The sequence below is a fragment of the Megalops cyprinoides genome, chromosome 5 (assembly GCF_013368585.1).
Source record: "Megalops cyprinoides isolate fMegCyp1 chromosome 5, fMegCyp1.pri, whole genome shotgun sequence".
Classification (NCBI taxonomy): domain Eukaryota; kingdom Metazoa; phylum Chordata; class Actinopteri; order Elopiformes; family Megalopidae; genus Megalops; species Megalops cyprinoides.
In genome coordinates, this window is record NC_050587.1 from 5,833,436 (window position 1) to 5,848,117 (window position 14,682).

Genomic DNA, 14,682 nt, shown 5'->3' on the forward strand with positions numbered 1-14,682 from the left:
AGGTAAGGAAACTGATCAGTGACTTTGCCATCATCTTGGCTATACTGATTTTCTGCGGTGTGGATGCACTGGTTGGAGTGAACACACCTAAGCTCATCGTTCCAGGTGAATTCAAGGTAAGCCTTTTGTGTTATGCAGCCTTACATATTTTAGCAAATCTTTAACACAAGCCCTTGACATTATCTACATAAGGTAAAATAATCTTGAGGATCCTGTAGACCATCTTTAGCTCATTGCTCAGGTAATTGGTGATATGAAGTCCTCAGTTTTGTAGCACTTCACTTTTAAAACCCAATGTGCCCTTTAATGTCAGCTTTTAATCAAACTATACCTGAAACTGGAGCCTTTTGAGCTTTGAAATGTCAAAGGGAACGTGGTTTTGTATTAGGCTCAGTGATAGCTTGGTTCCACTAGTGTGGTGAGACTGAGAATGCCAGCCCCTCCCCCAATAAATTCAGGGTACATTGCTTTACTGTTTGTAAAATAATCCCCTGAACATTTCTCTGAACACTGAAGAGAGACATCTGCTCCAGTATCTCTCCATCTACCTGTGTTTCCTTCTGCTTCCTCCCTCAGTGTTTGGTCACACCTCTATTTTTAACTGAAATTGTGTGTGTGCGCGTGCCCAGCAAGTGTGTGAGGAAGTATTTGGGGCGCTCGGTGCCTTCACTTTTCCGGCTTGTGTTTTGCAGCCAACGAGCCCCCTCAGAGGATGGCTGGTGCCCCCGTTTGGTGGGAACCCCTGGTGGGTGTACCTGGCCTCGGCGCTCCCTGCCCTGCTGGTCACCATCCTGGTCTTCATGGACCAGCAGATCACCGCCGTCATCGTAAACAGGAAGGAGCACAAGCTCAAGGTGGGTTGCCTGGACAGGGCACTGTGGGCCGGATGCCTCGGCACGCCTCATTTAAACTGGCAGGGTACAGGAAGCATGCAATGGCCAGACGGGCAGCGCGTCGTCAAGCACACTACCCGCCATGTTTACATTCCAACTCTACAAGATATTAATAGAGCTTGCTGTGGAAAATTTGCAGCTGAGGCCAATAAAAACCATCAGGCCAGCAAAAACCCTTGAAATGACTTTACATAAAATTTAGACATTACAGCTTCACGAACATACTTGTGTTAATGTCTAAAAATATATGGTAAAATTGGTAAAAATGGTAAGTGTATGGTAAAAATTTAATGAAGGCAATGATGTCACTGCATCTAAAACGGGTTAGTGTGTAGGCAGGGCAAATGGATGTAATGAGTGCATATTTTGTTATGGTCATGGCTATACCTCTAATAAGTGATACATAATGAACCCCTTGACTAGGGAGGTTAGTGTTTGTTGCACACTAGTGAAGGTACAGATGTCAGCTGTGGGCAGATTTCCAGTGGTTCCTTGAATGTCGCTTGTCTTTTTGTCTCAGTAGAACACTTGTTTCATGTGTCACACCCGTGTCATACCATCTCTGTCGTCTCCTCATGCAGAAAGGTGCAGGCTACCACCTGGACCTGTTCTGGGTTGCCATCCTGATGGTGGTGTGCTCCTTCATGGGCCTGCCCTGGTACGTGGCGGCCACAGTCATCTCCATTGCCCACATCGACAGCTTGAAGATGGAGACCGAAACGTCCGCCCCTGGGGAGCAGCCCAAGTTCCTGGGAGTTAGGTGCGGGGGGATCGCTCTCGCTCTCTCTCTCTCGCGCTCTGTCTCTGTCTCTGTCTCTGTCTCTGTCTCTGTCTCTGTCTCTGTCTCTGCCTCTGCCTCTGCCTCTGCCTCTGTCTCTGTCTCTGCCTCTGCCTCTGCCTCTGCCTCTGCCTCTGCCTCTGCCTCTGCCTCTCTGTCTCTCTCTGTCTCTCTCTGTCTCTCTGACTGACTTATGTTTCACACCATGGAGGAGTTCATGCCAAGTCAGGACCGAGTGGAAATCAAACAATGTGTTTTTCAGGGGGAAATTTGGTCGTGCAACACAATTGCTGTGGAATAGCAGTATACAGTGCAGTATTTTACAATGAAATATAACACATATAAATATAAGCACAGATTAAAATACACACATCCTGGATTTTTGCAGAACATAACAATGGCATAACTATTAATGTTGGGAAAAAGTTATGTTTTGGATTTTTAATATTGCAAAAAAACATTTTGTACCGGTTATTTATATAGCTGTTAAAATACTTGATTTTAATGTTAATATCCAGCTGTTGAATTGTTACAGTATTTTTCTGTGGTGGACAGCCCTTGGCTAGGACTCTGACCTGTGCTGGTATTGGCACAGAAAACACTGTGTCATGCTTAGTTAGCAAAGCAATCCAATCTGTAAGAATACGTTTCCTGATGATAAAGTATCTGAAAGCTAATATTGATATGAGCAAAATGGTCTGTTGGATCAAAATGTTTTATGAAATAATTGTGCTTTTCTGTGCTCCTGTGTAAATTTCCCTTTGGTTTGAATGACTGAGGTAGCTGCTCTAACACTAACTGGCGGTTTGCATTTTTCACAGAGAGCAGAGGGTAACTGGTGTCATCGTTTTCCTCCTGACCGGAGTGTCCGTCTTCATGGCTCCCATCCTTAAGGTATAACCAGAATTTTTGTACAGTGTGATTACTTTCAATTGTGTGTGTGCGCACACGCACGTCTGCATGTGCAGAACTACAGCTACATACGTGATGATGAGGGTGTATGATTCCAGTGAAAGCTGTTGTATTGGTGTTTTTGGCCACAGCCACGGATGTATTTACCTTTGAGATGACTTTCACTCTGACTCCTTAGCTCTATTGGATGATCTACTACATGCATTGTCCGGTGACTTTTGTTTATAGTAGAAGACACTACTATCACAGGCACCCTTGTATTTCTTACGCATTAACAATGTGGCGTGTATGTAATGCAATTGCTTCTTTACTGTAGGAAAGATGGTTCATGGAGTTTAATGCAGGATTGTCTTAGCTTAAATGCCAAAACAGGTTTATTTGATATAACACAGTTGTGAATTTTACATTTCAGATTGTGCTTTTCAAGTAGCATAATGGGTTTTCCAGAAGAAATAAAAAAACAGGCCGGGGGGGGTCACAACAGTTTCATTCAAATCTCTAGTGTTTCCCCACCACCCACATACAATTGTGATTACAAGTCAAGTCTGCCCTCTAGTGGACTGCTTTGGTGGTTTGATTCCAACATTGGCTGACACTTATAAATCCTCCCAAATGGAGGTAGATTTTTGAAGCACTGATTGATTGATAAATGCTTTCAGATGGATGCTGACTTGCTAAAGCTCTGATTCTCCCTCAAAGGAGGTTGTTTTTCTGAATGATTCTGCAGGGAATCTTCCTTTGGAAAAGAGACGATTTCCAGCAGTGTTTGTGCGTTTCTGTTCACTCAGATGAAAAGCTCTGACTGCGGGTAGTAAGGCCAGCTTGTGGCACTGACTGGAGAAGGAGCGTGCGGTTCTACTCTAACGTGTCCAAGTTGGGACTGCCCAGGCATGCACTGAAGCACTTGATACATATCAGATTAAGCTTTAATGGGAGGATGGTGCTACTCTCTCTCATTCTCGTATCAGAGGTGTGAACAGTGCTCACGGGCAGAGCAAGATTCCTGCGTTTGAACTTGGGGCAGAGTTATTGTCATTGTTACTTGCACAGAACTGTGTTCGTTCAGCCACTGCTGAACACATGCTTCAGTGGGTGTGTTGCTGCAGTGACACTCTGTTTAACTCTCATAGTTGGGAACAGGCCGTACTGTGGTTAGACTGGACAGGCGCTGTAAATGTCAGTCGTCCTGTGTCAGTCCTGGCAGTCGGTGCGTAACCGCGGGAGTCCTCGCTGCACTGCGGGGGTGACTTTGGACCTTTAGGTAAATGCCAAGTGTCCTGGCAGAGTGCTGCTGGTTCCCAGTAGTGCTTATGGTAGTTATCAGGCCATCCCAATCTGGGTGCACTGTCACTGTGCGCTGCTCTTCATTACATGATTTTTAAATCATTTTTAAATTGAAATTTTTAATTGAACACTACCAAAAGTCAGCAAACTGAAATATTTCAACCAGCTGCACATACATGACAGGAGGTCATGCAATTAGACACAGTCTTCCAGTGAGTGGAATGTTGATTGTGCCTGACATCATGCAGTTAGACAGCAATCTGTAATACTTTACACTGCAATCTACTGTAGTCTGTCACTGATCATTTAACTTGAATGGATATACATCTGTTCTCTTGTGCTGGAGGTCACTCTGGATAAGAACACTTGGCAAATGAATGTAATGTAATAGTATTAGTGTACTGTGTCAGCACTGCGACTGCAGATCATCATTTGCTCCACTGTGAATCCATTTGGATTTAAATGTATTCTGTTTTAACCTGTAGCGCTTTTTGGCTGTAACAGCACCTGTGTTCCCTGTGTTCTTGCTCATCCAGTTCATCCCCATGCCAGTGCTGTATGGAGTCTTCCTCTACATGGGTGTGGCCTCTCTCAACGGCGTGCAGGTGAGCTTGCCGTCACAGGGCTGGATCAGTGGGAAGGCCTGTTAGCCTCGTATCTGTACATCACTCAGTTTGTCTGGATAGCACTGAATGTTTTGCACACATTTTTGGTATGCTAATAACCTGCAGATTTGTTTATGTTCTAAAATTAGGTGAGTCACTGAGTCCATTCTAACTTTACACGTGGCAGCACACAATTGGATTAACTGCTAGAGTAACAGCTTTAAACAGCTTAGCCATACATTGTATTCAGCATAGCATCCTTAGCATAGTATGTCATAGAAAGCTCTGGAGACAGAAGTCCATAAAGAGGCTCCATAGGAGAGTCACATGAAGCTCTACAAGAGGTCTTCAAGAGTCTCCTTGTCCTGCAGTTCATGGATCGTCTCAAGCTGCTCCTCATGCCGCCGAAGCACCAGCCAGACCTGATCTACCTGCGGCACGTGCCCCTGCGCCGGATCCACCTGTTCACCTTCATCCAGGTGCTCTGCCTGGCCCTCCTCTGGATCCTCAAGTCCACCGTGGCTGCCATCGTCTTCCCCGTCATGGTAGGCCGTCCCTTTGCAGAGGATGATTCGCCCTGATACAGTCGGACAAAAAGCACAGTATACATAGAATAGTATACTGTACACGTTAGCTATGTGAGTATTCCTTGAGGGGTAACCAAGCCTGCTTCTGACGTTAGTGATGTACCTGTCTCTCCAGATCCTGGCCTTGGTAGCAGTCAGGAAGGCGATGGACTACCTCTTCTCCCAGCATGACCTCAGCTACCTGGATGATGTCATTCCTGAGAAGGACAAGAAGAAGAAGGAGGATGAGAAAAAGAAGAAGAAGAAAAAAGGAAGCATAGACAGTGATATTGATGATGTGAGCACTTTACACTACACAGTAAAGGCAGTGGTATTTGATCAAATGAAATGATTAAGGTGGTGTGTATTATAGGCATGGACCAGTACTCCAGCCATACAGAGTGTAATTCATGCCATATATTTCTGTTCCCCTCCCTGGTCCTGGTCCAGGTCCTTCTGGTCCAGCTGGACTTGGTTGTCTAGGTTTAATTTAAGTGTTTCCCCATGCAGTGTGTTCCCCCTCCCTCCCCCTCTCTCTCTCTCTCTCTCTTTCTCTCTCGCTCCCTCTCGCTCTCTCTCTCGCTCTGGTTAATTTCTCTAAATGGAAACTAGCATGGAGCGGTTCAGTAGTTGGAACTCATGTTGAACAGTGCTACAGTATTAGGCCTTTATCACTGTGTGTTCAATGCTGTGCACACAGCAGATACTTTGACAACTGAATTCACACAATGGCCTTCAAGCTGCACTAACAGCATTTTCATCAGCTATTTGAAGTTCAGGACTGTGAAGACAATACCTCCCTCTACCTCCCGCCAAAAGAGCACACATTTCATATTTATGTTTGTGAAGCAAATTTAAAGATCTGTGGTCCATAGTGGAGCATACTGCACACCGGGGTGGCCAGGTGACTGCCACTGTCGCTAAGCGCCTCTCCACGTTTCCTCCACAGTCGGACTTTCCCTACCATGAAACTGTCCCCAGCATTAAAATCCCCATGGACCTGATGGAGCAGGAGCCCTTCTTAGCCAGTAAACCCTCCGACAGTGAGTAGCAGTGCCCCACAGGCCCGCCTCAGTAACCCAGCCCACTGGGGGCCTCGTCCAGCACCCCTCCTTTCCGTAAATCACCACCCTTCTCTGTCCCCTCTGTCGTGGCTGTGTGTGTCACTGTCTGATGCCCACTCTCTGCATGCGAACCATTGTGATCTTTCAGGCTGACGGACACAGCCTCACCCCCTAATCCTGAATGAGCGTTCTGTCACCCGACTCATGGGAGCTGCTAACATCACTGGCACATCTGAATTCCCAAAACATACTTTCTACATTAGCCAAAGCTCGATTACACATTTGAATAAAGTAATCAATAAAACATCACCTTTTTTTCTTCCTGTAATGGAATATATGCTGTATGCTGTGTTGCCAAGAAGTAAAAGGCATTGTTTGACCTAAAATCAAACAATGTGGTAAGTGGTGAATCACATTTTTTGTATGCCTACAGAACACTGTTCTCTGCATTCAGGAAAATGTGTATTTACATCATTTTTAAATGTATACTATGTGTATAATCATTTTGATATTTACCGGTGATCATTCTATTTTTTGTGATTTTTTTTTTTTTGGAAAAGCATGTTGAGATACTTCCTTTTACATAACACCAATTTTAGTGTCAATTTCATGAAATTATCTATTTGGAAAAGCGTTTTGGCATCCTGAAAATCAGTTATTTGACCATCTCTGTCCCAATGCAAACGTTTTATGTAGATTACCTTTGACACCTCTAATTATTGCTGCAATGACTCAAAGTAACTTTTCAGAATGCTCCTATGGGCAACTGCAGCTCTCATTGGCTAATTGTGAACTTTTGTAGCTCTTATTGGCTGACTGTTACCTTCTGAGAGTCCAGATCATCTCATTCTGGATCCCTGACATTATTAGTCTACTCTTAGATACTGACTGTGACTCTACCCCACTTTAGTGACCCATTCCTGTGTGTTCTTTCAAATTTAAAGTTGATTTAACTTTCAAAGCAATAATTGTTCATTAAAAACTGTGCTTCCCCTGAAAAGTATGTTCCAGAAAAAGCCTATGAACTGTGATAGAAAGCTAGGAAATGACAGGAATTGGCCATTTGTAGCATGTGTGTTGAACTGTCGTGCATTTGTTTAGCCTGCATGCAGCCCTGCATGGATATTAATAACCCCTGTAGTAGATGTGTAAAGCTGTGCATGAATCCATGCATGTGATAATCAAAAGTCACATGTCCTCTTTCTCACAGGAGATAAATCATCTTACAAGCACTCTTCCTGCTGAACGGCCGCACTGTTTCCAGGCCAGTTTGATGACGAGGTAAGGCCCTCTACAGGAAAGACGGAGCTTATTAATGAACAGTGGCTGTGTGCTCAGTGCCTCTTCTGTAGCATGTTGTAAACCTGCTGCAGGGAGGTCACGCGGTGGGGTGCACTGCGGTGGAGGAGAGCAGGATTCCTTTATAGCTGTGCGCTTAGGTGACACAGGTGTGCAGGGTCACAGTGCCTGTGCTGAAATGTGCATCTCACGCTCCCACCTGCAGCTCGCCTTTAACCCCAGTGCAGATGCACTTCACACATTTGCACATCCCGAATGGCCAATGTTAATAACTGATGAAAGCCCATTCAGAGCCCCCCCGCTGATGCTGATCAGTATCACATACCTGTACATAAATGCACAGAAGGGATGGTGAGTCATAAAGAAGGTAGTTCACGGGTCTGATAGGTTTGAACCAATTCCATTATATTTAAATTGCATTCCGTTTGAACTACTTCTACTACTACGAAACTACTATTTCGTATTTACGTTCTCACACACACACTCTGCAATAGTCCTAGTCTGTTAGAGACAGCCCACCACAAAGGGATGTCCCCAGTAGCTGACTCAGTGGGTGTCCCCAGGACATCCAGGTATGATATGCCCTTCCTGATGAGAATGTTCACACCTGCCATTTGGTATACCGCGGACAAGGTACTTCAACATAATGGCCACAAGTGAGGGTTTAAGATCTTGGTCGGAATGCATTGTCGCTTCTCCCACGCGAGTCTTCCTTTGCGCATCGAAATAAATCTTTTCAATTGAAAAGTGGTCATCACTTCGCCGGTACCGACTTGGTTCCATGAAGGGAGAAAATTCCTAACCAATCCCTGGTGTAGACGAGAGAAACTGCACCGTCAATGTTGGGCAGGTCCATAGCCCAGTGTAGGTACATTCCTTACCTCTCTGTCTGGACAACGGCACTGTCAGCTTCCTTTCTGAGAAGGGTCAGGCAACTTGGCCTACAAAAATGGTCTACAAGCCGCTGTAACGTGTTAGTAAATCACAGTCAAGCGTTTGACTTTGGCTCATGTGATTTCTCATGATGCAGTACAGTACATGAAACATTTACTCTGTAGCTGCTGCATCATGGAATGATCTCAGTTCGCCTGTCATCGGCACAGCTGTTACACTCCTCCTGACTGTCAGCACCAGCATTGAGTTGCATGATGGGAAACAAGTGTCATGCATCCACATTTCCAGTGCACAGTATTGCCTTTCCTTCTGCACGTGTTTGCAAGACAATTAACAATCTGATAAAGTATTAGTATTATTCATGGTTATATAAAATGATCCCGATATATTCTGCCAAAATAGAGTGGGAAATTTAAAATGGTTTGTGTTCCTTTTCCACTGTTTCATGGCAGAGCACCTTCTATAATAAGCCTCTTGCTTGATATAGCCAAGGACAGGCTGGCTTACTCCAGGTAAGCCAATTGCAAGCTTTAACGCTAGGCTTTGGGCACCAGGACATGGGGCTTAAAATGGAAAGAAAGCAGAAATGGTCAGAGAAGACGTTAAATCCCAATGCTGGAAAAACCTGACTGTTCCTGAGCCTACTATTCATGATATAAGAGAAGAACTGGCCTGCTGGATGCGTACAGAAGGGTACCTGACAATTTCTCTAATGCTTGTAGCAGAATCATTCTGTGGGTTTGAAAGGAGCCTGCCTATTAGTGAATGGATTCTTACAGAACAGTGCTATGCTGTAGGCAGCCCTTCATAGTAATGCAGTACAGGTAGTTACATCACATTTGAGTTCTTTTATGTGTTTTGCTCTCTGTAAATTGTCAGTGGCACTAAATATTAATAAAAGTATCAATCAGTGAAGTATCACTTCACGACTTGGTCAAGTATCAGTTTCTGAAAGTAATGCAAAATGGTAATGAATGGCTCTTTTTTTTTTTTTTCCCCAGTCTCGAGAGAAATCCAATGAAAGCAGTGCCTCAGATTAGGATAGACTTTGAACAGGAAGACGGCGGGTTCTTCTGGAGCAGACGAGGGTCCCAGTCTTCTCTCTAAACCATGGAACCCCCCGACCCGTCCCACTGTAGAAGACACCCCCTCCCTTTGCACAATCACAGGAAGCTTTCCGGTTTCACTCCTCTCTCCTTTTAAAGCTCTTATCTCCCACAGCCCTGAAGGAATTCCTCGTATTTATCACAGTAGATGTGTAGTGGGACTTGAAGGGGAGCTGAAGGACTGTATCCCCTTGCTGCTGCTCGCCATGTTTCGGACAGGAGCGTTTGCATGTGATGGTTTTCGTGTCGGAGGACTCCATGCCGCACATACACAGAGGGAGCGTGAAGAGGGCTGGCTGTTGGTCTTCCTCCCTCCCTCCCTCCCTCCCTCCCTCCCGGAAGTCTGCCAGGCACATACGCCACTGTCTCTCACTCTCTCCTCCCACAGAATGCCTCCTGCACCTTCCTCTGACCGGAACAATCACCCAGCCATTTGTCACTGACCCTGTGACCTCTGGTCTGACCTGCTGTTTTTAATGGTGTAATCAAAATTTCCTAAACAAAAACAACTATTTGATCTTGATTTTTTTTTTTTTTTTTTTTTTTTTTTGTAGGTCTACCTCTTATTATTTTTAGATGCCAGACATATATAAACTAATTCTACTATGTTGATTTATTTTGTAAAGGGCACAGCATAGAATTTCAATATTTGACATTCAGTGTCTACGAGTTCCTTTGGCTCGGTAACAATCTTGAAGATATTAAGTGTATTTCATGAACAGGCATTGTTTATGGCAGAGATATAAAATTGTAATATATTCACTTTTAATTCACTTGAGGATTAGTGATAACATTTGATTTTTATGGTCTCTTTTTATTGTATTACTCTTCAATCAGTGATTTTTAGATACAGTATTGTTTTTTATTGATAAAAAGCATTAAATATTAGGTGCAAAACACAACACAGTGCAGTGCTTTAAAGCGTAGCTGTACTGCAGTGAGAGTAGTTACCATTACCTGTTTGTAAAGCTAATGAGATAGAAGTCTGTGAGGCTTTAAAACTAGCGTTGTGTTTGTGTGTTTTTTTTCCAAGACCTGAAACCATTTTCATTAATGAATATACTGTGCACAGGAGAATCCATCTGCACCAATCAGAGATTAATATTGTTATGGGGCCTTGGGTTCTCAGTCCCTCCTTTTTTTTTTTTTTTTTTTAACTTCGCTCTGAACATAAACAATTTTAAATTCATTATATGCACAACATTTTTCGTTGTCTGCAGCCAGCAAACTGGTGTGTGAAAGTGACTAACACCGCAGTGAAAGTTGCTTTAGCTTTAGTTCAGCTTCAGGAGGTTTGAATAGACCCCCGGTATCAGGATACAACATGTTCTCAGCCAAATCGATTAGGGCAAACAGATCTGCTTGGGCCGTGTACGTCTCTTTACCTAAGTGGCTTAAAAAAAAAAACATTCGATCCAGGGTTGTTCCTTGTAGTTTATATTTTAAATGCAGCCTCATTCACAGGCAGAACAAACCTGGTTTTCAGACTTTCAGGCATTTGTTTCAATTCACTGCTGTTTTTGTACTGTTTTAATAGGAAAACCTGAAGTACTCAATGTTGTCTTTGTGATGCTTCATAATGCTTGACACAGATATCGAAATATGGTTTTAGCTCACATTAGTGGCCATCTCCTCACAGAGCAAGGTTTTGTCTGTATTTGGTAGAGACAGGGTTTTTTCATTCATAACCACCCAGTAAGGTTTATGTCAAGCATTAAACATGGAGACGTCACATAGATGTCACATAGGCAGTGTTTTTCGTACTTCACGTAGGGTTGCCTTGATAAATGTTTTAACATTTAAACGAGTAATTCCAATGTTTTTATGAGTCTTCCGCCACTAAATATTTGCCCCCCTTGGGACAGAACTCGACCATCTTGCATGTCTTAGCCTTGTTCCACTTTCATCCTGTAAATTCAAATGTGTTGACTCAAAATGCTGGAGTATTCGTCTGTCTTTGTTTTTGCTGTTACTTGTTTCATACAAACATACTGTATTTTAAGAATGAAGAGACTTTATCCGTATGTATAAATCATTTGAACTCTTACGAAGGGGAAGAACAGTGATTGAGTAAATGCAGTGCATGGACACATGGACGAGATTGTGAAATTATTAGTTAGCACATTTGTCAATGATCTGACTTTTAAAAGTGCAGGTGAAATGATTTATTTTAGCATTTTTTAAATGAAGTGTATATTATAATAAACTGACCATGAAACTTGCCTAGTTTCCTTTTCTGTCTGAAGAGTCTTTTGTGAATGTTCCTTTTGGCTTAATGAATGTGGGTGGGAGGATGTTCAGAGGCTTGGTGTCCTGGTGTGGTACAGCTTATTTAGCTCAGAATGGGCTGTTCATTCATTCATTTGCTCACTAGCTGAAATACCCTGCCTATCAGATGAAGCCTGACATGGCATCTGTCCTAAGGCAGGAGTGTCAGACTCCGTTCCTCCAGTGCTCTGCGTGTGCTGGCTTTCTGCTCCATTCCAAGGCCTGCAGACAATTTCTCCAGATTGCTGCATTACCTGTACACATGCAGTAAAATGTTATGTGGGCAGCAGTGTAGCACAGTGGTAAGGAGCAGGGCTTGTAACTGAAAGGCTGATAGTTTGATTCCCTGCTGGGGCACTGCTGCTGTACCCTTGGACAAGGTATTTTGCCCACAATTGCCTTCAGCTGTATAAATGAATAAAACTGTAACCTATATAAGTTGCTCTGGATAAGTGTGTCTGCTAGATGACAATAATGCAATGAGTTTAGTGCTCAGGCAGGGTGTAATGTTTAATAAGAAAACATGGTAATGGATCCAGGTAATGACTGGGGTGGGATCAGAAACTGTAATAAGTGCAACAGTTGAGGAGCCAGCATGGATACCCTGCCCTATAGGCTGGGTCAGCTCTAGGCTGTAGAGGTGTGAAAAAGAATCTTTGATTTATTAGACCTGACAGTAACTGTAGGCACTGTCTGCCATTCATTTGTTAGAATTGGCATTTTCAGTACCACTTCTATTGTCATGTTTGCTGACGATACAGTGGTTCTGGGCCTCATCTCCAACAACGATGAGGCTGCCTATCTGGATGAGGTGGAGAAGCTGGTAACCTGGTGTCAGGTGAACTGTCTCTATCTGACCGTCAGCAAAACCAAAGAGCTGGTTGTGGACTTCAGAAGGAGACAGCAGCAATCTTACACCCCAGTCTCAATTGGCGGGACACAAGTGGAGAGAATGAGTAGCTTCAGGTACCTCGGGGTGATATCACTGAGGACCTGACCTGGATTATTCACATCCAGGCTCAGGTAAAAAAGGCCAGACAAGGATATACCACCTGAGACTGCTGAGGAAATCCAGGGCCCCCCCCCAGCGATTCTAAAAAGTTTCTATACCGGGGCTATAGAAAGCTTACTGACCCAGGGCATCTCAGTGTGGTACGCAAACTGTTCTGCACAGGACCACAAAGCCCTGCAGAGAGTGGTGCGCTTAGCTGAGCGTATTTCCGGGACTGCCCCCCCCTTCCTGCAGGACATCTACACCAGGTGATGCAGTACCAGAGCCGTCAAAATTATTATGGACTCCACCCATCCCAGTAACTGCCTGTTTAGCTTGCTAAAATCTGGCAAGTGCTTCCAAAATCTGATGACCAAAACTGAGAGGCTCAGGAGGAGCTTCTTCCCCCAGGCCATCAGACTCCTTAACACGGACATGCCCGCCACACTAATCTTAAACACACACTCTGGACTTTAATGATGGGATACTTTCTAGTTTTTATTATTCTTACTGTACATATTTTTGGTTTCTAGTTTTTATTCTGTCTACATATTTTTCTCCTTTTATCTATTTTTTATCTTATTTATTTTATCTCTGCTACTTTGCACAGTCGAAGGAGTTGGACCAATTGCACATTTCACTGCAAGTTGAATACTATTTATAACTCTGCATGTGACAAATAAAGCTCTTGAATCTTGAATCTTCTTTCTTAACAGGGGACACATTTTCCCCTCACACTGATGGGATGGCTGTGGACATGACCATGAGTCACAGTTGTGTCCTTGGAGTTTTGGACATTGTGGAGAATCAAACATGCAATAAAAGGAGTGTTTACACAAGGGTGCAGTACACAGAGCTGAAAGGTGAAGGTGGAACTTCAGCTGCAGCAAAATTTCTTTAGTGTCTAACCTTGGATATAAGCATAAAAAGAGGTTTTCCTTTGGCCACAGAAGGGATCATTCAGAGTAACTATTCAGGGCATTTTAAGTATGTATCTGATGAGCTCTTATCACTGTCAAAACAATGAAAATTTTGAACCACCCCATAACTATACACCTGGCTGTTCCCACTATCATACAAATGTTTTACAAAGTTTTTGCTTGTATTTCAGTAAGATAGTAATTGTGCCATACATACATGCCATATCAGTGTAAATGTTTTATAAATCTGCAATGATTGATTTCAGAGCCAGTGCTATAAACACTTTATTTGCTATCTCTCCATTGCTGCTTAAGGCTGCCTCTGTGGTATACTGTGCCTTGGAAAGGTGAGTTCCTCTCTGCCTACAAATGATATGTGTGTAGATGCCCAGAACCAGAGCTGGCCTAGGCTAGTGTTGATCTCATCACTTAGTCTGTTTTTGGAAAGGCTGTTACCCAGGTAGGCCTAGGGGAAATTCACCCACCACATTTGGTGGGCAGTCCTCTGTCGGGTTAATCAGGTCATAACTATGCTGATTGGTACAGTATGTTTAAGCAGGTATGATGGGGGAATAATTGTCTTCAGCATCACAGTCTGCTCATGAAGGAAATGACAAGCAAAAGTCTCCTTAAAATCCTCACATGTAGGAATGTTTTCCGCTCTATTCTGGGGCTGTTTGAGGTGACTGTGGCCATACAGAGACAGAATGTTGTTCACTGGAAAACATTCTTCACATCTCTCTTCAGACATTTTTTTCCAAAACAAAAAGAATAATCTGTGTTCTGCTGTACAGACTGGAAAACTCATCAAAATGGAATTTTTATTTTGCCAAAATATCCTGTTGTCTGGCCCACCTACTTGTCATTTTCAAGAGAATGGGGCACTGTTTACTGACGGAGGCTGATGATGTGCTCAGTTCTGCTCTCAAATCCAACCTGTACAGCACACAGAATGAAACAATCACTGACTCGGAAAATCCCGCAAAACTTCGCACTCCACAAAGGGAGCACTTAGCGTACATTAACTCAATCACTCTTCATCCTCCATTTCTGGAATGTCACCTTGTAGGTTTTAATCACATCTTCTGAACCTGAGACATGT

At 43.5% G+C, this 14,682-nt stretch overlaps 1 protein-coding gene across 4 annotated transcripts in view; it reads left to right on the top strand.

Moving 5' to 3' along the window:
- LOC118778225 (electrogenic sodium bicarbonate cotransporter 1-like) overlaps positions 1-9,724 on the top strand; it is a 53,414-nt gene extending 43,690 nt beyond the window's left edge. For 2 of the 4 annotated variants that reach the window (XM_036529648.1, XM_036529651.1), the window contains 10 exons: positions 3-116; positions 693-854; positions 1,475-1,653; positions 2,493-2,565; positions 4,404-4,472; positions 4,844-5,017; positions 5,175-5,336; positions 5,988-6,081; positions 7,313-7,383; positions 9,297-9,373. In XM_036529648.1, coding sequence (XP_036385541.1) covers positions 3-116; positions 693-854; positions 1,475-1,653; positions 2,493-2,565; positions 4,404-4,472; positions 4,844-5,017; positions 5,175-5,336; positions 5,988-6,081; positions 7,313-7,347 — 1,062 coding nt within the window. In that variant the 3' untranslated portion in view covers positions 7,348-7,383; positions 9,297-9,373. Of the gene's footprint in view, positions 1-2; positions 117-692; positions 855-1,474; positions 1,654-2,492; positions 2,566-4,403; positions 4,473-4,843; positions 5,018-5,174; positions 5,337-5,987; positions 6,082-7,312; positions 7,384-9,296 lie in introns of all 4 variants that reach the window. The other 2 variants (XM_036529647.1, XM_036529650.1) reach the window with 1 other exon arrangement.
- The last annotated feature ends 4,958 nt before the right edge of the window (positions 9,725-14,682 follow it).